This window comes from Podarcis pityusensis (genome assembly GCF_964106645.2).
Source record: "Podarcis pityusensis genome assembly, chromosome: 6".
Taxonomy (NCBI): Eukaryota; Metazoa; Chordata; class Lepidosauria; order Squamata; family Lacertidae; genus Podarcis; species Podarcis pityusensis.
Genome location: NC_138030.1, coordinates 19757712 through 19782472, shown reverse-complemented (window position 1 = coordinate 19782472; position 24761 = coordinate 19757712). Strand labels below are relative to the sequence as shown.

At 40.9% G+C, this 24761-nt stretch overlaps 1 protein-coding gene across 4 annotated transcripts in view; it reads left to right on the top strand.

The window, feature by feature from the left end:
• STAU1 (staufen double-stranded RNA binding protein 1) overlaps positions 1-24761 on the top strand; it is a 40354-nt gene that overhangs the window by 8618 nt on the left and 6975 nt on the right. The window contains exons 2-12 of one of the 4 annotated variants that reach the window (XM_081011191.1): positions 203-395; positions 805-872; positions 4550-4826; positions 6319-6443; positions 7536-7692; positions 12110-12248; positions 15090-15255; positions 19072-19170; positions 20265-20495; positions 21392-21535; positions 23359-23505. In XM_081011191.1, the coding sequence (XP_080867317.1) occupies positions 4622-4826; positions 6319-6443; positions 7536-7692; positions 12110-12248; positions 15090-15255; positions 19072-19170; positions 20265-20495; positions 21392-21535; positions 23359-23505 (1413 nt within the window). In that variant the 5' untranslated portion in view covers positions 203-395; positions 805-872; positions 4550-4621. The remainder of the gene's footprint in view (positions 1-202; positions 396-804; positions 873-4549; positions 4827-6318; positions 6444-7535; positions 7693-12109; positions 12249-15089; positions 15256-19071; positions 19171-20264; positions 20496-21391; positions 21536-23358; positions 23506-24761) is intronic. The other 3 variants (XM_081011192.1, XM_081011193.1, XM_081011190.1) reach the window with 3 other exon arrangements.

The following is a 24761-nucleotide window of genomic DNA, read 5'->3' as shown; positions in this document are numbered from 1 at the left end:
TGTATTATCATTGTGAGCTTTATATGTGTGTGCTTATGTGTGTGTATAATTCTGATTTGTGCAGGCTGAGAAGAGGCTGTTAATAGGTAGCACCAAGATACAGTTAAGAAGGCACAGTTGCCAAAATTAAACACAGTTCAAGCATACTTACAGGGCTTGTTTTGGCAAAATGGAAACAAGACTCTCTGTTCTCTTTCTTCAGGATCAACAACTTGCTGGCTCTAAAGAGGAGGCATCAAATATTGTCATTTAACCACCTCAAAAAATGTTTGGAATAGTGAAATGCTTCAAATCAGCCTTTTGGGGAGTGAACTGGCTTTGTTTAGATTTAGGTTTATTCAATTTATGAATCGCTTCCAACAACATAAAGCCCTGAAGCGATTTGCAGCAAGAAGGTAATACAATATTTAAAATGCACAAATATAAACATTCAGAATAAAAACATCCAATTGATGATGCCCAGGAAGACAAAAACACTTTTGCCTGAGGCGAAAATGATGACAGAGTTGGTGCCAGGCGTGCCTCCCTTTTGAGAGTGTCAAATAATTACTGGCTAATTTTTAACTCTAATGGGTGCTGTCTCTTGAAGATCCTCTCTGGAATGACTTCATAGCTAACACTTCTGAAAAAGTAAACATTTCTAAACCTTTCAAAGCATATGTGCTGAACAATTTTATCTAATGAGAATTTTTCTCCAAATGCTGCTCCTGATAATGTGGATAAGTAGTTCATTGTGGAATAGTATAATACTGTACTACTCAAAAGCATCTTTCTGACTTTCTCCCCTTTTTCTTTTGTTTATAGGCAATCTCCAACATATAAATCCCCTTGGAACTAAAGCTAAAGCTACACTGTCCCTGGATCACTTAAAGGTACAGGAAGTTGGGTATTCTGAAAGTCCGGCAGCTCTTTATCACTGGCTGATATTTTGGGGTGGACATAAAGATATGGGAGTTCTGTTGCGGTTTCCTATCTTAAGATGCTGCTTTAATGTCAGTTGTATCTAAAGCCATCAGTACTTGAGCTGAGCAGACATATGCACTTCTCCCTACTGCAGCACCCTCCTGCACCCTCAAAAAAAAACTGCTGTGGGTGGTTAGAGAAACTGCTTCTCAGTTTTTCCATATTCTAGCTACTGCTTCCCCCAACACCTGTGTATTCTCTCCCTGTTCCATTACCATCAACAGCATCTTTGAATCTCTTGCTTCAACAATATGCCATATATAAGGATGACACGCTTTAAACCTGAAAGGAAACATCCAGGGCATGGACTAGTCTTCCCTAGATATTGGGGATTGCTTGTGAAGGGTGGCTTAGAATATACACAGGCCTGTTCATTTCTCTGGAGTATTAACTGCATTCTGCAGCACATTTCCGATACTTGATTCTGGTATAAAGCAAAAGAATAATATTTACAAGCAGGAGAATTTTAAGTTCTATTCAGACTACTGAAATCTGTAATCATATCTTTGTTAATGTTTTATTCCTTCATTGAAACAGTCCAAATAGTGAGGCAGTATTCCTGCAAATGGGGGCATGTGTTTTCAAGAGTATATGCTCTAGGTGTGTTGCTCTCAACAGGTTGTTAGGGGGCTGTGCATGTTAAAGCTGATGCCTGCATTCAGCAGAGAGCCAGCTTTTTGTCTTTTGTGTATATCCAGGTGACTCAGTGCTCTTAATGTAGTGGTGAGTCATTCTAAACAGATATCTAGAGGGCAGGCCTCAATTGCATGTCAAGATAATGGGATGTGTCCAAGGTTTTCTGAAAGGGGCAATCTGTGAGAGTGGTATGTGCATGCTCGGCCATTTTATAGAAAAGGCCTTCAACTAAGCAGTTCAGCTAGCGGAGTTGGTTTAGTAAAAACAGGTTTACTCAGTGACACATGTGCCTGCCTTCAGCTTTTTAATCTCTAATGCAAGATGTCCTTGCTACACGTTTATGAAGATGCTCTGTCTTAAAATCGCAACTTGAAATTTTTATTATTGAACCTAATATGGAGAGAACTTCAGGCAAGAGCAAAACAACACACACACACCCACACACACACCCACACACACACACACACCCCTCCTTGGCCAAAGGCCTGGCTGGTGTGTGTGTGCTCTTTGTACATGAGTGAAACCTGTAGCCTCTTGGGTCCCTTTCTTGGAAATGTAGGAACATACCAGGTCAGGCCATAAGCAAAACTAGGCACAACATCATTCACAGAGTTACCAGTTATGCAGATGGCTTTTTAAAAGGAAGTTTCAGGTGCAAGGTCTGATTCAGACCCTGAAGTTGAAGGCTGGTGGCTTTCACCCTTTGTTCCCTGCTGCTGTCCCAATAAGTGTCAGCACAGAGTTGGGGGTAGAAGTCTATTATATTCATAGCTGGGGGGGGGGGTGGAAGCTTTCCTCCAATGCAAATAGCAGGGCCTAATCCATATTCGGACCCACAGCATAGGGCAAAAGGCCAAAGCCCCCGTTCCAGGTTTGAATCAGGCTCCTGTACCTGCAATTTGTAGAGCTGATGATTGTGCTAGTTTGGCCCTTTTTGAACTGGCAGGGCTTCTCCCTGTCTCTGTCAGAGATGTCCCTTCATTTGCTACCTGAACTTTTTAGCAGGAGATGCCTGGAACTTTCTGCATGCAAACCCTATGCTATACCACTGAGCACTTAGTGCATGAAGGGTAGTGTGAGGTACAACATGGCCCAGCTGCTGCTGGGCTGTAAACTCCTGGCTACTAATGAGCTATGGCCCCTTTCCTTAAGCATGCCCAACCCTGTTTCTGATGGTCATTCATAGCTTTAAAAATGGCTGTTTTGGGAGCTGTTCCTTTTGAAGCTGAGCCAAGCTATTGTAATTTACAGGAAGCATTAATGCTGAGTTGGAAATCAATAAAATCCTTAAAATAGTGAGTGCCATGTTAAACATAAACTTAGTAAAACAAAGCTGTAAACCTTTTTGCTCTCTGGATAAAAAAAACCCACCTAGCAGCATGGTGGAAGTCTGCTTTTGATAACTTCATTTACAAGCATAGTATTGGCTTATTTGGCAATGAAATTTGTGAACTTGTCAGAATATTAGAAGACTTTGGTCTGTGGTGCTTCACGTGAATACTTTCTGCACATCTCAGGCTAGCATGTTGAGCCCAGCCTGCTATTTGTATGCGCAGGTATTAGAAAATGTTTGCACGCTGGAGAGCATTCAGTTTCCTACCTGCAGTCCAGCATCAGTTTCATCAAGTGAGACTTTGGATTGTGTATTTCAGCTCTTAGATGCCAACTCATTGTGTTAAAAATCCATTTGCTTCCACTGGCCCATAAACCCTTGTCTGCCTTTTCAGAAGTACGTGTCTTTCCTAAAATCCTTAAGAGGCAGTTTGCAGATCACTTTTGTCTTTGACTCATCCTTTCTAAATTTGGAAGCCTATTCATGACATCAATTCTGAAGGCCCACAGAATGCTTAGACAAATTGCTACTATTAGCATCCAGTGATTGCTCATTTTTAAAGCCAGGACCTTTGCTGGTTCAAGATAATTTTTTAAACGTCTACAGGTTTTATTGGGAGACAGAAATTGGACTATGGTAACTTGACATTAGTGCCTTGTGTTTGCTTTCATCACTGTGATGATATAAGTACTCAGTTCACCAAGCGCTACTGCTCTGCATGTGGTCCTTAATTCATTCTTCTTGGTTAACACAAATGAAGTGTGTTGTTTCTGGTCTAGAAAGGTTGCCTGCTAAATTTGCAGAAAGCCTGAACTATCATTTTTCCAGTACTAACTCCTGAGCAGTTGACCACATGCATGCTCAGTTTGGCATTCATTTGGCAGCACAGGTTCATTGTATCGAGGGTTAGAAATTAGCAGGGTGCCAGGCGCATTTTGCACCTAAAGTTTCTCCATTTACGAGCACCTCAGAAAGTCTGGGTGCCATTTTTTGTGACTGGCTAACACTCAAGGATTACTGAAATGTATGTGCTTTGAAGCTTCGAACTATATGTCAAGGATAGACAATATGTTAAGGAGTTTAACAATAAAGAGTGGAGTGTTTTGAGAGCTGAAGTATGGTACAAACATTTTTACTGTAAACACCAAAATAAATATGTATTAACAATTTCTGTTAAAATGTAATATTAACCATGTTTCTCTTATGTGAATTGCATATTAGTTCATGCTTATCAAAATAACACTGGTTGTATCCAAATGGAAGGCTTGTGTAGACTGTACGTACTCTACCTGACGTTGTGCAGGAGTACTTTTACTATTTTCCCAGAAAGCCAAAGATACTTGTGGAACAGTCTTATAAGTATTTGGCCTTAAATACATGACACAGTGTAATATGTGTTGTTGATCATCAGAGGCTGTATTTGCCTAATTTTAAGACCTGCTAAGGAACAGATAATTGTTATTACATGGTATGTCCTGATATGTAAAACCACAGAATTCAAAGAGGGTGTACTTTCTTTTTCCCATGACTGTTAGGTGTTGTTGGCATCTCAATTGAATATTTTATGTGGAAAGGTCGGGAAGCAATTGATTCTCTCCTTCTTCTTTTCTTTTTAAGGTAAAAATTCAAGCACTTGCACAGAAATAGCCTGCATTCAAAGCCAAGTTTACCTGCAGCAATTAGCTTTGGATGGAAGTCAATATGTCTCAAGTTCAAATCCAGAATCCGTCTGCTGCTCTTTCTAGCAGCCAAATACTAAACAAGAACCAATCACTTGCACAGCCTTTGAGTATTCCTTCTCCCACTAGTTCTTTGCCCTCTGAAAATGCAGGTAGACCTATTCAAAATTCTGCTTTACCCTCTGCATCTGTTACATCTACCAGTGTAGCTGCAGGTAAGCCTGAAAATTTATTTGGTATATTTCATTGATAGTGTCAAGTGCCTTAAAAGAAAATGCCAGGTCCTAATACCCATGCTGTTCATATGCTGCTTGTTTATTGAAGTTGTTCTGGAAATAATGAAAATTATAAGGAGAAATGTTTGATGGAACAAAGAGAGATAAGATTAAAACAAATGGCTAAAATGGCTTTATAAATATTTTATATCATCAAACTCACTGCTCCATCGTTCTGGTTCTGTACAGTGTTTTCTGATCATGCGTTTAGTCATGAAGACATGTTTAACAAGGATTGTTCCAGAGAGCTTCCTTTCTAATATAGAGTGGTTTATGCTAGTAACTTAACTGTAGTTAAGTAATTTACTAGTAATTTGCTTCATTGACTACATGTGTGCATTTGCCATTTGCTCTCTTCAATCTGGCAAACTAAGGTTTCAGGTATCCCTCCAAACGAAAATTGCAAACTGATTTAGAAGATCTTTGGAATGTACACACCCATTGTGTGTTTATCATCATGGGTGGTGGCATAATTCTTAAATAGTGTGGCATTCCGTAAGCACTGACCATTAAAAATGTATGGCATTTTGATTGCACAGTTCTGGTCATCTACAGCCTCTGGACACTAGATAAGCCTAGCTTTGTACTTCCAGAACCCCTTGAGAATTTGGGGAAGCAGGAGTTAACGGCAATTCTCCACTCAAGGCTTATCCAGAGGCTACAGATTACCAGTTCTCTGTGCAATTAAAGTGTGCCTCATGTGATTCCACTTTCAGAATATTGAATCCTGGAAGACACGGAGTTTTCATGGGTTGGGCTCCCTTGTTTGTACAAACTAAGCTTCTGTAAAGCTTATTGGGCTTTGTGTTTTTGTTTTCTTCCAAATTGGGATGACTGGCAAAATGGAAACTATACCTGGGACGAAGCACTCAAATGGGACACCCCTTTTAAAGGATATGACAGAGTAGAAGCAGAGACAATTAAGTATTAAAAATGAGAAATTAAGAATATAAATACCTGTGAAGCAGCTTCATTCTTAGGGAGAGAGAAGCTTCAGATTAGGACCAAATATGTCCTGGCAGTGGAGGAACTTTCTGAACGGCGTATGCTGTGTAGGTTAAACAAGAGGCCTATGGCTTTCAAACATCAACTTGAGGATGCAGGCACCTAGCTAGTTTTGTTGCAAAGCAAATTAGTTTGATCTTTCCTTATATTGCAACTGCAACGTTCACTCGCTGTCTGATCCTTAGAGTTAGTCTTACAATCAACTTTTATCTGGCATTCTGGACAACTAAATTAACATTCTCTGAAACCAATTTACTTTGGGCATCTTCTGTAGAAAGCCGCTTAATTTTATAAGTCTAAGCTTCTGTGCAGTGTTTTCCCAGCTTTGAGTGCTAAAGTCCTTAAGTGCTTCTGTGAATGTAGAATAATACTGAGAGATCAGATTGATTTCTCCATGCTGAAGTAGCTATTGGTCTTTTCTTTTCAGTTCCTTCTAACATGGCAAACCCCAAAGAGAAAACCCCAATGTGTCTTGTGAATGAGTTAGCCCGTTTTAACAAGATTCAGCCTGAGTATAAGCTTTTGAGTGAGCAGGGTCCAGCTCACTCGAAGGTAAACATTGCCTGTCTGACTTCCATATTTATAGTAAAATGATGACTTGAATGTGTTTGCGTGTGTGTGTGTTAGCCTGACACAGCTTCCAGTGCACAGCTTGATTTTATTTTTAAGCTGGTGCTACTAATATAACTCAGTGAGTGTTATTTATTTATTATCTTCCACACACATCTCAGGGCACTGTACAAAATGTAATAAAAACAGTTAAATGCACAGAAAATAACAGCAGATAAAAGAAAAACAATATCAAATATTCACCCTGCTTGGAAGGGTGGGAAGTAGCGTAGGTTTGGCCCTTTGCTGAAATCCAGCTGGCTTAAGCAGGTAGTTGCACTTCACCCCAGTATCCAAACCCAGCTGCAAAAGAAAACGGAGGGGGGAGGAAATAGTAAAGGAGAAGTCCAATAAAGCACACTGTTTGGAAACGGCAGCATGCAATTCAAAGTACTTATTTTATCATTTATAGCCTTGCATGGCCTCAGGCCCTGCATTCCCACAAGAGCTTTCAAGGTTTCCAGATTTCTTTGCTTTAGGAAGCAACTTACTGGGCAGCATTCGATAATGTGGTAGGGAGGAAGGGCCTTGGAGGTCTCAGTGTGCAAATGGTAGCTCCCGGGATGCAGCCTTCTGGATCCCTTTGGTTCTGTGCATTACTTTACACAAAGTCCTTGGCCAAAGTAGAAAAAAAACATTTTAAATACATTGGATACTTTTACAACAATTTATGTGACTTTTCTTTCCTATGGTTTAATAGTGTTTTATGAAGTAGTTGCTTTAGAGTAGGCATGTCCAACCAGTAGATTGTCCTCGGTAGATCACTGGCTCCCCCAAAGAAGCTCAGCAACTTTGGCTCCCCTAGAAAAAGCTCAAGATCTTTGACCTGAACCCCCCAAAATGGGGTAGATCACTGCCTGTTTTTTAACTCTGTGAATAGATTTCAGTCTCTTGGGAGTTGGCCACCCCTGCTTTAGAGTGATCAGTGTTGTACCTGTGCCTTTTGACCTGTGTGTGTTCAGACTATTAAAATATCACACGCATGCAAGATCAGGCGGTGAGTTGTTGCAGTAAAGACTTCTTTCTCATTCTTAGGTGTTTACAGTGCAGCTGACTCTTGGGGACCAGCACTGGGAAGCTGAAGGAACTAGTATTAAGAAAGCTCAACATGCAGCTGCTGCCAAAGCTTTAGAAGGGACGAGATTTCCTAAACCTACAGCTCGCCCATCACGTAATGAAGGAAAGAACCCAGGTACATACAGCTAACATGGGTTGTACAGTGATGTGAGCCATCACTTGATGTTGCAGTGGTAACTGCACACCTAAGCTGCCCCTGAATTTGCAAGTTATATAATTGCAACCTATGGCGTGATGATCATGTTTAAGTATTTGTAACAAATATTTATATGCCACATAATACAATAAAAAATTCAAGGCAGTTTACATGGAAGCAATAAAAATACAACATTCAATAAAATTTCCTTAAAAGCCAAAAAAAACCTATATATCACATGACAACAGCCAGCCATCAATTCCTGGTTATATGACAGCCAGAAACTTCCCACTACCTGAACCCAGGTGTGCTAAAGTAGTATACAGTTGTGTTGGCTGATACCCATTGTGCAATCAGCTTTTAGCCCTCTGAACCCAAAGTTCTGTGGTTAAAAATTCCGGATTCCAGAACGCTTCCACTACTTAGACTTTGAAGGCTTTGCTTGGCATTATTTTATTAATTAATATATTTGTATCCCACTCTACATCAGTTGATCTCGGAGTGGGGTACCTATTTTATAAAACAGTGCAATAAAACAGGATAAAATGTCTATCAATCAAACCACCTCCTAGGCAGATCCCACTCCAGACTATAATTGGCATGACCCAAACACCAGGGTAAACAGGCTTAACCTGCTGCCAAAAAGAATCCACCACTGGTGTCTGCTGAGTATCCAAGTTAGACTAAGTCATGCTTTTATCAATAAGTCATGGTGCCTTTTGCCACCTTTGCATCTTGCCCCTGGAATTTTCTCTAGAGCTGAATGGTGTATGCATTGTTAGCCTCGACAAGGGAGCAGAAATATGATAAAGTGATGGTGCAAAGTTACTACTTAACCTCACAGTTCTTTTCAGGGTTTCACTGGCGCACAAAACCTTGATAGTTCTGTTTATTTTCCATATTCTCATCCAGTTTTTCAGACATTTATTGTCTCCCAAAGAGGTTCTTTAAAAAAAGAAAGAAGAGACATGCCCTGCCATTAGACTTACAGACTAAAAAGGCAAGGTTTACAGGGGCAGGGAGGTAAAAGGCAGAAGAGAAAGATTGGTTCAAGCCCTGCACAAAGTGATGAGCTACAAGCATTTATATCCAGTTTGGGCCAGGTTAGTTTTCCTTTGCTGGTGTTCTTGCTTGGACATCAATTGGTTGGGGTAGTGTCTTCTTTCCTCTTGCTTTTGCAGTCTCGGGACAGCAGGCAGCTGGGAAGCCAAGTGTTCTTTCTGCAAGTAAGGTGGGGGAATAGAGCTTCCAGCAACTCCGCTTGTTTTGGTTGCTCTCCACTTGCCATGATGTTGTTTGTGAGGCAGTGGTCCGGCCTTCTAGTAATCCTTGATTCCCAACAGCAGAGACTAGAGTGTGCCACCCTCCAGCTCTGCAGCCCCAGGAGAACTCTTTAAGTATCAGTCATTTTACTATTTATAAAAAAGGAGCAAACCAAAAACCCAATCCTGTCTCAGGGATAAATTTAGTAATGTTACCCAAAGCCAGTATCATGAGTAGCTTGAGTCTGAATTGACCTAAAGACATATAATTGTAACTTAAACATAAAAATAAAGTATTGAAGGAAAGCAGAATTTACTTTGCACTGAAAGTGATATGGACAAGGAATTGGCTAGCTTTTTAGCTTTATGGCTGCAAGGATTGTTATCACTTAGAATTGGAAATATTTGTAAGGAGCATTGATAGACGCTTAGTACAAAAATAAGTGACCTGAGAAGCTGACTGAAAACAATTCATTTGAGCAAGGGACAAATTAAAAAAACCTAATAAATTCATTTTCCATTGTGTGGTATGGCTTTCTTGTGCACATGAACTGAGAGAACAGCACCAAACTGGTCCTGGCATGTGCAAGTATATATAATTCAAAGCCGGTCTGGACATTCACTTCGGAATATTAGCTCTGTTCTTCCTCTACTGTGCTTCGCCTAGTAGACCCTGTGGAAAAAACAGAAGAGTAATAATGGAGCCATGGGGCCATATGGAACTAAATAATTGTGCTAGCTCAAGGTATGCCCTGTGTCATCCCCAAATCTGCTCCAGAAGAGGGCTGGGGGAAAGCCAAGAAAGGATTTAGGAGGGTAGCAGAGGGAGAGGGATCTGTTGCAAAAGGGACAATCCTTGCATTATGTAGAAAACTACCCATATTTCATATGCTATTTTCATTTCTGTTGCCTACATTGGTTTTCTTTATTCCTCTTATGTAAAAAAACAAAAAAACAAAAAGCATTCCACTATATAATACTAGGTATTTCCAAAACTGTGAAAAGATAAGAAATGTATACAAATGCAAACTTTCTGCTCTGTCTGAAGTTATTTACCCAGCAACAGCCCCCAATGTTTGCAGAAAATACTATTGTTTATTTACACCATGCTTGCTGTAAGTCAAACTGGGATAAATGGAAACAGGAAGCTTTTCCCATGTCTACCAGACTTCCACTGAAAGCACTCTAGGCAACAGGTTAGTCTCATTAGAGAAAGGGATGGCTAAATGCATATTTGACATGGCCAGCCCAGGTCAGCCACAGTGAGGCAGTTTAAGGCTTGTTTCAGTTGTAGTGTGTGCAAATAAGGTTTCCTAATCTTACACTAATGCAGGTAGGAGGCAGTTCTCTCCCCTGGCTACATGATGCACCATTAACACACCTGGCTATGATTGTAACATAGCGAAGAAATCAAGCAAGCAGCTAACTAGGGAGAGACTTAAAGTTTAGAGAAAAAAGTTGGTTTGCCTGAAGAAGCTAACACAATTTAAAAGACTTTTGTCACAGGGAGTGCAGAAGATGGCATGGTGCTCTCTTTTACCAGGTGATGATAATCCTAGAAATTGGGGATTAAATGGTAGGTTGCAGGACTTAGTTGCCCATAGAGTAATATCCCTATGAGTTAGTTGTAATTAGCTTTCCATGAAGGGAAATGACATCATTTTGATGCATGGAATGAGCTTGGAAATAGGTTGTTTGTGCCACCAAGATCTTGGATGTGCTGTGGAATTTTTATTTAACATTTTTCCTTTTGAAAACAGATCCCCATGCCATGTCACAAACTGCTTCCAAAACTCCTTGGTGTCAAGGGAAGATTGCTAGGGATGGGTGGGTAAGGGGACGCTGCTGTTTTTGACAGTTGACAGCTTATGTAGACTTGCTGAAATGTGTGGGTCTTCAGTAAATCTCCCAGCTCCTTGCCTTCCTCTAATGCCCCTGGCTCTGCTGCCATCTGTCCTCAACTATGGTTGCACTTGCCCCGCCATACCAGGCTTTTTAGTCTTCCTTCTCAGCTTTGTTTTAAGCCGTTTTGGGGGAGGGTTTAGATAAGAATATACAGCTTTAAGATACAAAGCAGCAACATCTCCTGTCTTCCCTTAATTTGGTTCACAGTAACACATTTTCTACTGATAGACAAGCTGTATTAACACTTCATTGGATAAATGCCTTATTCAAGTGTGCTTTATTACATTTTGTTGCTTTTTATCTGGAGAATATGAGCTTTTAAAACTCATATTGCCTGACAGTTGTGTAAGTCTCTGGGGAAGTAGTGATATTTAATCAAGACAAAGAAATCTAGAGAGCTCTTTGTGGTTTTTGAGGTCTTTCAGAATCTTGGATGGAGTCCAGAGAGCTCCATGCATGTGCTTAATATGCCTCCATGCACTTGTAAAGGATTTGTGGGTTTTTTTGTCCCCTTCCAGCTGCAGCCCCTTGCACTGCACCAGATGCTGCTATGGAGCTTTCTCTGACCTTCATAGTGACTTCTGAAGCACATAGACTATGGCTTGGGTGGTTGTTGGGGGCATGGATGCTGGAATGCTCCAGCTCACTTGAAGCCCAGGTGCAGATTTTGGATTTCTGCCATTGATTTTAATTCTCCAGAATTGAGAATTTGCAAACAGTGCCAAGGTACTATGCAAATAAGAAGAGCCGTGCAGTCAGATAAAAGATTGATGTGGGCAGCATGTGAGCTCTCAGTGAGGGGAAAAGGTGTTTATATTAAACCAAGCATGTGTAATGCAAGCCTTTGTAGTAATGATAACCTTCAGTTTGAAGAACAGCATGTCTTCTGTATTCTATGCATATAGTGCTAGGCTTTCCAGTCAAATGCCAGTATTTAAATATCAGTTTGCAAATACAAATCAAGTTATATGCTGCAGCAAAAATCTATTCACATGGCATTTGCATTAACACTTGGTTTCTGTAAAATAAGCGTGCCTCCCCTGAACAAATTTAAATGACAAATTGCTTTCTGTCCTTATTTAATACAGATGACCTTCTCTTCCTACCACCCATCCCTTTGATGCTTCTCAAGTTTACTCCTAGCTATCGAGGGAATGAATGTCTGAGGCACAGTGTGGAATTCTCTCTGACCTCCACCTTTAACAGTTGCTTTATCTTCTTCTCTTTAGATAGTGTAACCCCCACAGTGGAGCTGAATGCGCTTTGTATGAAGCTGGGAAAGAAACCAATGTACAAGCCTATAGATCCTTACACAGAGATGAGGTCCACTTACAACTACAGTATGAGAGGTGGTGCTTATCCCCCACGGTATGTCATGCCATTATTCACTCTCCTGTAATGAAGTCCTCCAATCACACTCTTTCAAATTCACAATTTTGGTGCTTGTGAAGAATACTGCACTTGTCTTCCTAGTATAGTGATTCTCAGGGCCACACTTTCAGAATAAAGATTTGCTTGTGCCATTTTTATTTTTATTTTATTTTTTTGATAAGAAATACACTGGAAAACAAAAAGGAACAATTCCTACCAGTGCTTGACTTAGAACAGCAGAACACAAGTGCTTTATAGTATGATCACGTGACATCCAGAAAGCATTAAACAAGGCAGCTACATAAGAACATGTATCATTCCCAAAATATAATTATAAATGAACCTCTTACATATGTACCTTAAATACGTTTATGATCTTGCTTTTGCTGAGTAATCTCATTTATATTAGGTCTAATTTGAGAGAACCAAACTCTCATCTCTTCATCAACACAAAGAATCCTTTCTCTTTTCTAATCTTTTGTATTATGGCAGGCTTAATCATTTTGTCAGCTATTGTTTGTGGTTTTTTATTATTAATTAAATTTCTATACCACCCTTCGTCCGTAGATTTCAGGGTGGTTATGTCTGTTGAGCAGTCAATTCAGCTCGTTTTTCTACTCGTTTTTCAAAACAAGATCATTGACATTTCTGCTGTTCCAAAAGCCTTTCAAAATATTGAAAATTCTTGTTTGCCAGATTTCCATGTTTGACAACAGATGTCTTTATCTTGTCTTTGCCCATATTGGAAAAGCTTCCTACCACAGCAACGTGGCTGAGGGACGTTTTCCTCTCCATTCCATGAGAAATCAAGAGTCAAAATAGCTATCTGCATATTGTCAACAAACTTTCTTGTTTGGATGTTTGCTTGGGCCTGCTACCAGTGTCAAATTAAATGGGTCTTCTCTAGCACTCTGTTCGAACAGTGATTTTGGATCACAACTAGGATTGTCCTCAATATCACTTGATGCTTCTGCTCTCATTTTGAAAATGTATCTATCCATATCCCGCACATTAAAATAAATAAATTGATACTCTACTATACTACACTAAAATGTTAAAATATTTATTTGATGATTGTCATGGAACCCTCCTGCCACACTTGCCATCCTCTCCTGCTACACAAGTGTGGCATGCCACACCCTTTGAGAAGCAGTGTCCTAGGACAAGCAGGTTTTATGCACGAGCAGCACAGACAGTTAAAAGGCAACCATTCAAAACATCTGGTTCCACAATACAGTCATACCTCGGGTTACAGGCGCTTCAGGTTGCGTTTTTTCGGGTTACGGACCGCCGAAACCCGGAAGTACCGGAACGGGTTACTTCCGGGTTTCGGTGGTCGTGCATGCGCAGAAGCACCAAATCGCAACCCGTGCATTCACAGACGCGCCGCTGCAGGTTGCAAATATGCATCCCGCACGGATCACGTTCTCAACCCAAGTGTCCACTGTAATGGCCAGCTATTGCTGCACTGCAAAACCCCAAATCTGAATCACCAAAATAATACCACGGCCTTCCCAAGCTTAGCTATAGTGAAGAAGAAGAAATGGATGATTCAGCTGCCCAAAGATCCATGGTATCTGAAATAGGGGACACACCAGAGAAACGGCTGAGAGCCAAGATCCACTTAGAGGAGCAGAATTTTGGGAGAAGGAGGGGGTTGCACCCCTCAGCCTTTCTAAGCACTACATTTGGTGTAGCGAATGGGAGTATGCCTGCTGCACACTATTGGAGAATGAGATGGTTGGCACTTTGCCCCCAAGCCAATTAAGCCACACTTCTACAGCCTCCTGGCAACAGCCTCAGTCTCCCTGGTGAGGCTTCATAAACGCTTTTAGAACTCTTTATTTAAAGCACCCCATTCTCTTTGTTTCTAGATGCAAAGGGAAAACTGGTTTCATGCCGTCTTACCCTTTATTTATAAAACTCTTTACAAAATGTCAAGGTTGTATACAGCAACGTATGCAGATACAACAAAATATAAAATACTATTGAAAAATAATAATTAAAATCACTGGCTTGGCTTAAGAAAACGTAAACAACCGAATAGGCCTGCTGGAATAAAAAGGTCTTCCAAGGACACTTGAAAACTAGCAGCAAAGGTGTATTCCGCAGAATGGGACTGGTGACACTAAATCCTTGAATTCTGGTTGTAACCGGTCGGACTGCTGAATAACTAACACCACTCCTGGATTATCTCTGTGATCAAGCTGAGATATAAGGGCTCAGGTTGTCCTTAAGCTATTATGGACCCAAGCTGTTGAAAGGAGCTATACACCTTTTTCTTCTTTTTTGCTCCCAAATCTTTTCCTTTGCAGTGTGACAGACATCCCTGCAACCTCCTCCTCCTCCTCCTCCAAAAAGCAACATCATTCCAAAATTTGAAAACAAAAGCTAGGAAGTGAAAATCAAAGGATGGTGGTCTGCATTTTTGGGGGGAGGATGGGGTCACACGACACTAAACAGCCAGCCTCCTTTTTCTTGTAGGTTCAGTTGGCCTAAATAAAGTGGGCAGAATTTATGGGCCTGAGCTTGTAACTTTTAAAAAACAAATGTTCTATTGAATGCAGACGAATATATTAATAGCTTAACTTGCTGGTTGAGTTCAGAAATGTTTAATCTGTGTTGGTAGCTTTGTGCTTCTGGCTTTAATGTTAATGCTTCTAGTCATGCAGTGTCTGCACTGTAAGTGCAGCAGTCAAACTTTTGAGGGCCAACAGTTGACGCATTGTGTTCAGTGCTGTTTCTCCACTTAACGCTTTATTTGAGCCCTGTCTGCTGGCAAGGATGACCTTGTACACCCCCCTCCAGGCCTGAAATGTCAAGTCTTTCTCTTTTCAGGTACTTCTATCCATTTCCTGTGGGACCCTGGCTCTACCAAGTGGAGCTCTCCATCGGGGGACAGCAGTTTCACGGGAAAGGAAGAACAAGACAGGCTGCTAAACATGACGCGGCTGCTAAAGCACTGAAAATCCTGCAAAATGAGCCCTTGCCTGAAAAACCGGAGGTAGTATGTCTAAAACATAGTAGAAGTTAACTGTTTTGAAATTAGCTTTTTGGTTTGCCCAAAATGCTGTTGCTTTAATGTGTGAAGACTTGCACTCACGTATTTTTCTGTCGCTTATGATGAGCATGTCTGTGGCACTTGGTGGTTCCCCTGTTTAGCCATAGTGAACTGTGGTACCTCTCTGCTTGACAGCCCTGTCGCTAATGATGGGTAAATGCATCAGTTACTGAAGTGCTGGCAAGGTAAAGAGGGAAGATATTTGCAGACTTTTGGCCTCCTCCAAGGCTGCTATTCTTTCCTTCTCTGTTCCTTGCATTGCCCCAAGGCAGACCCAACCAGCCAGCTGCTCCTCACTGGTTTTAAGCATTTCAGCCTAGAGAACATGTCACAGATACAGCAGGTATCATAAAATGGTTCCTCGGTCATTGCGTGGCTTAACTATATTGCATTGTGAAAATTACATCTTCAAAGTCAAGGCTTTGGGGTATATAAGTGGATATACCCAGAAATTGGAGCGAGGGTGGGAAATGAGCTCGATATTTGGATTTGGTAGTAAGTTTAAAAAACGAATTTGGGCCCCAGGTTATATTTAGTTCAGTTTAGAATAACGGAGAGTACACAATGGCGTAACTCGAGGTAGATCTATAGTCAAGTCTGTGCTGGAGTTAAATTGATTTCAGATTTTGGAGCAACCGCTGTCAAGTCTTTGAGACACTGTAGAAATTGTGAATGGGAGACCAGTTTTCCCACAGAGTATATTTAAGTAGTACTGGAACAGCAACTGGAATTCTATAAATAGGTTCCACGCAGTGTTGGCTGCAGAACGTTATTGTTAAAGCTGTCACTACTTTGAAAATACAGCATAATTCTTTTCCGTAATCATCAGCATCAGAACTGCATTGAAACTCCATATTCTACCTTACCCATAACTTGGGTTACATGAAGAATAATATAGCCAGCTTGCAGCCGAAGCAGAACTGAATTACTGGCATCGTCTCATTTTGCAGATGCATCTGGATGAACATTAAACTGTTTAATTTGGCATTGCCTTAGAAGCTGCCTGAAGTATTAACTTTAATAAAGTTTACCTTGACCAGCACCAGTTCTTCAGGGGCTTGGATCAAGCAGTCTTCTCACACTGCTCTCTGAGGCCTTCTTAACTAGAGAGATCAAATTCTGGGATCTTCAAAAGTTCCGTGTGTGCATAGATGTTTCTTAAATAGTGTGTTGAGTTTTTTCTTCCTCTACCCCTTACATTATTTCCTGTTTACAGCAAAATAAAATTCTAAAGAACTGTTCTCTGCTTTAACTTCTCTTACATTCTCATTTGCTCCGCTGTTGTTGTTGTTGTTTAGTCGTTCAGTCGTGTCCGACTCTTCGTGACCCCATGGACCAGAGCTTTGCTTTGCCCCATGGACCATTTGCTCCGCTAGCTAGCTCCAATTAACTTAATTTTGCATTATAGTTATTTGGAAAGATTATTGTACTTATGCTGTGTGTACCACTGCATGGCTGTTTTGCCCGGCCTCTAGAAGGGCGTGTGTATTTGCTTTCAACCTCAATATCCTCATCAGCATGCTTGTTAATTGTTATGAATTATCTGAAGCATGTGTTCAGAGTTTCGTATATGCATGGCTTTATATAGGCCTAAAAGTGATTGCTGCTTTATGAATGGAGCTTGTTTGAAGAATCAAATCATAAACTGGCACCTTAAAAATGGCTCAGTCAGAACATTTGATTTCCTTGATCTTACAGCCTGACATTCTGCCATTATCTCCTCTGTACTATAATTCCCCGGTTAATAAATAACTGAGCCACTAATTCTCCAAACTTGGGCTTATTTGGCAATGTTGCTTCAGTCCGTATATTTTTTTAAATCCATGGTAGTAAAATAAGTAGAAAAGAGATTCAAGGTCTTAGCTTGCATTGGGGAGTCTTTTTATAGATAGGACGCGGGTGGCGCTGTGGGTTAAAGTCTCAGCACCTAGGACTTGCCGATCGCATGGTCAGCGGTTTGAATCCCCGCGGCGGGGTGCACTCCCGTCGTTCGGTCCCAGCGCCTGCCAACCTAGCAGTTCGAAAGCACCCCCGTGTGCAAGTAGATAAATAGGGACCGCTTACCAGCGGGAAGGTAAACGGCGTTCCGTGTGCTGCGCTGGCTCGCCAGATGCAGCTTGTCACGCTGGCCACGTGACCCGGAAGTGTCTGCGGACAGCGCTGGCTCCCAGCCTCTAGAGTGAGATGAGCGCACAACCCTAGAGTCTGGCAAGACTGGCCCGTACGGGCAGGGGTACCTTTACCTTTACCTTTATAGATAGAGAGAAGTCCCATAACTTAAATGCTTAGCCTTTAAGGTGAAGCTTTAGAGCCCTCCCCTTCCTGTGTTTGGCTTTCTAATACTGGAAGAGATGGGATGCGTTTTTGAGTAGGTGAAGAAAGACTCAACAAAACATAACGTCTTTGAGTGTAGAGGGGGGATTTTAATGAGCCTCTCTGTTTACATTTTATTATTGCCTGCTTAGATATAGATTGTCTATTTTATTGATCACTTACTTTTATATTACTTGTTTTACTTGTTTTAAAAAGCTGTTGATTCAATGAGTATTTTCTTACAAATATTTTAAATTATTTATGTAATCCACTTAGTTTTCTGATTAAGTGGTATATAAATCTTGATGAACAAATAAAACGTTATTTTAGTTTTATTGATTTTCTTCGTCTTTAAGGATGTTTGTATTTCTGCCCTGGGACCATTTGGTAAAACGTCAGAAATAAATATAATGAACCACTAGTTTTCCAAAATAACTCTCTCAATCACATTTGCTAATTCTTAGCATTCGTGGACTGTACTGTGTCTCTCTGTGTGTATAAAATGTCTGCTGAAACTTCCGTAGCTAGAGTGTGTGCTGATTATGATTTGTGTGGCGTCTTGAGTGTGTCCTGCATAGCTTATTTTTCCTTCCCTTGGAGCACAATAATCTAAGTAGAAAAGGACATTCCACTGACTACTTAAATGCCAGAACTGTCATTCTGAAAGGCATGGCAGATATAGGAAGTAAATACTATGCAGAAAACTCCCTGAGAGATTAGTTGTTGCAATAGAAAATAGTATTTCTCCTCAAGCAAGGGAATGTCATATGACTCCAGTCTTCACTGGGTGAATACCACAATTCAGCTCCAAAGGACTGCATTAGGTGTTTGTAAAAAGTTGGGTGCACCCAGTGGATTTAATTGCTGCTTCTTCCCTTTTAGTTGCAGCTCCTGTGCTAGACAGCAGACCACTTTTGAAAACTGACCTTTATAAAAGGAGCTTTCCATGTGGCATTGGGTGGGGTAGGGAGTCTGCGGTTGGCAAACCCAGGCACAACACCCCCCTCAGGCACGTAGATATTCTCTGGGTTAATAATGGCCTGAAATTGGAAAAGCTGAAAATGGGTAAATAACATTGGGCTTGTATTTTGAAAATGTATTTTATAAAGCTCTGAAATTTATTGCCAGTTTTTACAGTTTGCCTGCAAGTAATTTCATGTAGACACCAAAATTAACCTCTCCCATGCTTCATGTGCATCTTTCGGAACTGCTGGCTGTTTCCCCGTAGATTTTTCAGACAAGGGAATAACTCTGGAAAATCTCCTTGGCATGTCAGGCACTCGTGATGAAAACTGTCCTTGAGCCTTCAGTTTAATCTGCTCCTGGGGGTTGAGTGGAGAAAATCATGTTTAATATTATGATACTAACCTTAGATACTGTGTGTGGCAGATTTGTTAGTGAGTCGGTGCAAAAGAAGCTTCTTCAATATCATTGTTCTTCTCTTAGATTAATGGCAGAGAACCAGATGATGAAAATCTCAATAAATCTGAAATAAGCCAAGTGTTTGAGATTGCACTTAAAAGGAACTTGCCTGTGAATTTTGAGGTAGGTTTAGTTAATTGCTCTAAAAGTGGTTTTACTTTAGAGTACTGAAGGTAGCACTACTTGGCTGGGGGAGGGAGATACTTTGGGGCGGAATACAGCTGGGCTTTAAAATCGTGTGTTAAAATATATCCTGATTCTCTTTCCATGGGTCCAGTAGTTTTGTTTCATAGCGGAAAGCCATTAAAAGGGGAATTATGAGAAGCTGTGTGCTGGCAGCATTTAAATTCTTCCAATGTATTTGGAAGGAAAGGCAGGTGCCACTAATGTCATAAAATGTCGCAGATATATTTGCTTATGTGAGTGGGAGGGAGGGTGTCACTGATTTCCCCTTTGCTGCAGCCCCCACACTGTGTACCACCCGACTCCAAAGGTTCCTCCAGCCCTCAGAAGCAGATGTGCAGGTGCATGAGGGCTGCAGTGGAAAGGGACTTCATTGCAAGGGGAAGGAGCTCTTCCCATAAATGGAAGTCCACTCTTGGTAGTTGGATTCAGTGGGTAAGGCTATTGAAAAGATTAGAAGAATGGGCAAGTTGAATTATCCTGTTATGAGAGTATAAATATCTAATGTAATTTCTTTCTGTTTAAGAATGTACTGTTTTGCTGTTTATTGTGTGTAGAGTGCAAGAAAAAGGAAAATGTATTCAGTACCAAATATGTCCCTTTGTTGCTTTATTATAAATTGATATTTGGATATTTGCTTAACGTTAAGCATGGATGCATGCCAAGGTTTATAGCCTTTTAATTTTTTTAAGTAAAAACTGCCACAGACCTAAATATTTGTAGTTGGGGCAAAACGTAGTGCCCCCAAAAGACTAACTTGGTACATACTGAATAAAATAAGACTTGCAAAGACTGTCTTTAGCATGTAAAGTTTAGCTGGGTTTACATTTTTAACCTGCATGGGGTGGGGTAATGTACTGAGAGGCTTTTAAAATATAGCCACTTCCCGCTTTATTAGAAATGTTGTTTAAATTAGCCTTGTTCTTCCCTAACCCGCCCCCCCCCCAAATTGTAGTTTAGTATATGTGAGTAAAGTTTGCTACAACCATTTTACCCTACCATTTTTAATAAATGTTTATCACGCTTTCACTCAGTTTTTCCCTCTGAAACAGGTGACCCGGGAGAGTGGTCCCCCTCATATGAAGAGCTTCGTAACGAAGGTATCTGTGGGAGAATTCATGGGTGAGGGTGAAGGCAAGAGCAAGAAGATCTCAAAGAAGAACGCGGCCATAGCAGTCCTAGAGGAATTGAAGAAACTGCCCCCCCTTCCTACGGTTGAGAAAATGAAGCCACGAATCAAAAAGAAAACAAAATCAATAGTCAAGGTGAGAGAAGTATGTGCTTAGCCAAACCTCAGCTGTTGTAGAAGGAAATTCTTGATATGTTTAAGGAAGCTGTCTTGCACCATAGCAGACACCTCTGTCTGTGCCTGTAGTCATCGGAACTCTTTGTTCACTGTTGTTATGCCAAACTAGTGGTGATTCTGTATCAGCAAGGAAGCACTTAACTTGTCTAAATGCCAGGACCTGTGCTGTGTGTTTGCTGCCATCTGTAATCCAAATGTTCTTGTGCAGCTGTTTTGATGGAGGCTTGCATAGTAGGCATTCTTAGTGTATGAAGCATAGCATGCATGTTCAGCTTTCATGTAACAGCCTTGTGCAGAAATCAGGCATAGATCAATCTAATGAGCACAATTGGTGATGTAGTATATCAGATCTCCTTTTTAAAAACGAAAAAAAAAAAAGGTCCAGCACCATAGGGAGCATAGAGACAGTTCATTTGCAAGTAAGTGGGTATCCCCCATCACCTGTGTTCTAGACACCATGGACTGAAACCTCCAGAGACGCAAAAATTGTTTCAGTATGATTTATTTCTGAAATAATTGTGATCGTAACCTTATTACTGATGAACGCTGGAGGTTGTGATGCTGTAGATACCTTTCCCTAAGTCAGTTTGAGCTTCCTGTGTCTATGTACCATGTTTGCAGTTGATACTGGTTTGGTTTTGTTGTCTTCTTAAAGTGATTCAGAATAATTCTTCGCAACTGTGTCTGTAACTCTGCAACATGTACCAATACTTCCTGAAAACCCAATAGCAAAGTTAACAGTTAAAAAAACACCAACCCAACACCACCCTATCTCCTGGAGTGTTTTCATGGGAATGTGATGTATTGGAACTGCTCTTGCCAACTGTTGGCTGATTCTTGCTTTTTCTATCTAAGTTGCAGACAAGTCCCGAATACGGCCAAGGTATGAATCCCATTAGCAGACTGGCTCAAATACAGCAAGCGAAGAAAGAGAAGGAGCCAGAGTACATGCTCATCACAGAACGTGGACTTCCGAGGCGCAGGGAGTTCGTGATGCAGGTTTGTGTTGAGCTCAGCGCTTTATCCAGGACAGGGCAGCCATGTAATTAATTGATTTATTTGAATTTATAAGCTGCTTTGGGCCACGAGGGCCCCTCCAAGCAAGATTGCAATAAAACCACAATAGAATATCATAAAAACCTCGAACAGTTCATATAAAAAATGCACGGCAGCAGTTTATCTTGTATTAAATAATTGATCAAAGTTTCTCGGCCTGGCAGAGCAATATTTAAGGTGCTGCAAAGACATTTTTTACAATCGAGTGAGCCGGCTGAATTTCCTTGGGAAACAGAACGTAGGTGGTACCACCAAATGAAACTCCTATTTTTTGGTTAGAGGGTAATCTTAATGCATATTGCTTTGGGTGCTACTGCCATCTATCTGGTAGATCTTAACACAGGAAGGGAGTGGGATGGGCATATATGTGGGAGCAGATGCACTTTTAAATATCACAGACCGAGTACTTCAAAGGTTTAAAATCAGCATAGATAGTGAATTGAATCCAGAAGCACACCTGGTAAATAATAATTATTTAATAATAATTTATTATTTATACCCCACCCATCTGGCTGAGTTTCCCCAGTGATGTTTTACCCACAGTGATGTTCATAGAAAATGGATGTCATATTATCTCTGTGGGGAGAACCACACAAGATGTGGGACCAGATGACAGTTTCTGAACTATTCAAGGGAAGCCCCATGTAAAATGCACTGCAGAAGCCAAGAGGCTATCATAAATGAGAGCCTTGCATTAGACAACCAACCTATGCTATGGCCTAATTTCAACACAGTGTATTACTATGGTGCTCACATAATTTCCTCCTTGCATCTGTTGCTGACCGAAAGCAGCTGTTGCTTCTAGAAGCCGCTGCAGCAGAGCTTGCTCACTCTTTCTCTTTCCCCCAGCCAGCCCCTGTGATGCAGCTGTCTAGTGGTAGTGGTAGGAGGAAGGGAAGAGTTCTCCATGGCCAGCCAGCAGCTTGCTTCATCTGCTTTTTGCTGTCTTTATGTCATGGGGAACTTTTTTATTGGTGTGACAGCAGTACGGGATGATTTGAATTCTATTTTCTCTTGCTGGGAGTGCATTGTCATTGTGTCCCAAACTCTTATGGAGGTGAAGATAAGCAGGAAATAGCTGACGACTTCTTCCCATGGCTGCCGTAGGTTCATTTGACACTCCATCCCTATCATGTTACCATACGTTATTATATTCCATATTCCTCCTTAGCCCACACTTGCCACCCCTTCTCCTTCTGCTGGCACAGTCCTCTGTTCTCTCCCTGGTTTGGATTTTCATATTCTTCAAGGTTCATAATCAGATCAGTGTGCTGTAATTTTAAAGTAGAATTCTGGGAAGCCTTGTCTTGTCTTCATCTGCTAGTCCATTCTCATAGAATCCTTTGGAAGCTCTGTGTCTTGTAAATGCAGAAACTGCTTAGATGAGCAGCATGTTGCAATAGTATCGGGGAGCTGTTACAGGGGCTGAAGAACGTTGAGATCATTGCAAAGCACAAAATTGATTGCCACATGCATACTAATAGATTTCTAATCCTGTTATCTTGATACTATACTCTGGACACTTCCAGAATCTAAATTTATTTGGGGCGTTAAAACAAAAATAAAAGCCAGGGGGAAAGTCTTGGAGCATGAATTGCCTGCTTTGTGTGTCAGTGCCTGCAGTCAGAGGCATAGAGGCACCATAACTTGGCTATCCTCCGAGGCCATATTTGGACAGATACGTTACTAATGATCATTGGCGTTTAGTTTCTCCTTCCTACATAAAGAGATACTTGTTCTAATAATCCATTTCTCCATACTTTTAGGTGAAAGTTGGCATGCACACAGCCGAAGGAATGGGAACTAACAAGAAGGTAGCAAAGCGTAATGCAGCTGAAAACATGTTGGAGCTCTTAGGATTCAAAGTCCCTCAACCACAACCCCCAAAGCCAGCACTAAAGACAGAAGAAAAGGTAAGACATCTTAAATGATGGGCTGTGCAAGTTCAGATGGGGACTTGTGTGCTGAAGATTATCCCTACACAGGTGTAGGGTTGTTGTCCTGGGGCCAACAGGGTGGTTGTAAACTGGGTCATTTAGACCAGGCATGTTCAATGGGTAGATCACTGCCATTTTTTTAAATAGTGGGAGTAGATTGCAGTCTCTTGGGAGTTGGACGTGTCTGATTTAGGCAACTTCAGATTCTTGACTCAGTTGTAGGCATGATCTTGCTTACCTTATAAAATCCATTTTTTTCTGTGTCAATAATACGTGGGTTGTGCTGAATCCCAAATATAGTCCTTTATTAAGGTCCTGCATTTCTTGCAATTCTATAGCGTGCACTGTTGCCAAAAACGAGTCTAAACCAGTGTTTGCCAAACTTGGGTCTCCAGCTGTTTTTGGACTACAACTCCCATCACCCCTAGCTAGCAGGGCCAGTGGCCAATGATGATGGGAGTTGTAGTCCAAAAACAGCTGGAGACCCAAGTTTGGGAAATGCTGGTCTAAAAGCTTAAATTTGATGTGTAATAAGCATCATAAGGAGAGAGAAACCATGAGCAGTGCACTTTCGTTTGCCGCACCGTGTGGTTTTTACTCCCGTATTAAGACGCTTTGAACAGTGAGGTTGTTATTGTAGCATCTTTTTTTTTTTTTTTAAATGATATTTATTAAGATTTTCAAAAATACAGAAAGTAAAGATTAAAGTACATTCAAAGCCTTATTTTCATACATCCACTTTCCGGGACTCCCCCCTTCCCCCACCCCTACCATATTCCCCTTTCATATTGTTGGCTCCACAAGCTCTCAGTTCTAATTGAAACTTAATTTGTTTAGACCATTATTCGAATTTAAAATTTATACACTCCTCATCAATACCCTTAATAAAAGACAAAAGTTCTCTCCCCAGGGCCCACCCCATTTTCATTCCACAATTTCCCTTTTTTTAATGATAAGGACGCCCCACACAATAGAAATATAAGAAATAAGAAATAAAAAGTATAATAGATGAAAAAGAGCCAATTCAGAAAAAAAAAGTTGACAAGCCTTTGGATTTTAGTTCTCCCCCCCCGTCCCCGGTTTAATTTCCCCCTGACCACCAAACCATGTTATCTGCCTGGAATTCTTAAAGTCCATAAATCACCTATTTCCCCCAACTCCTTGCTGGCTTTTTCTTTTTATAGTTATTTTTTAAGACATTTAACTTCAAATCTTTAATAAAACTCCCCCCA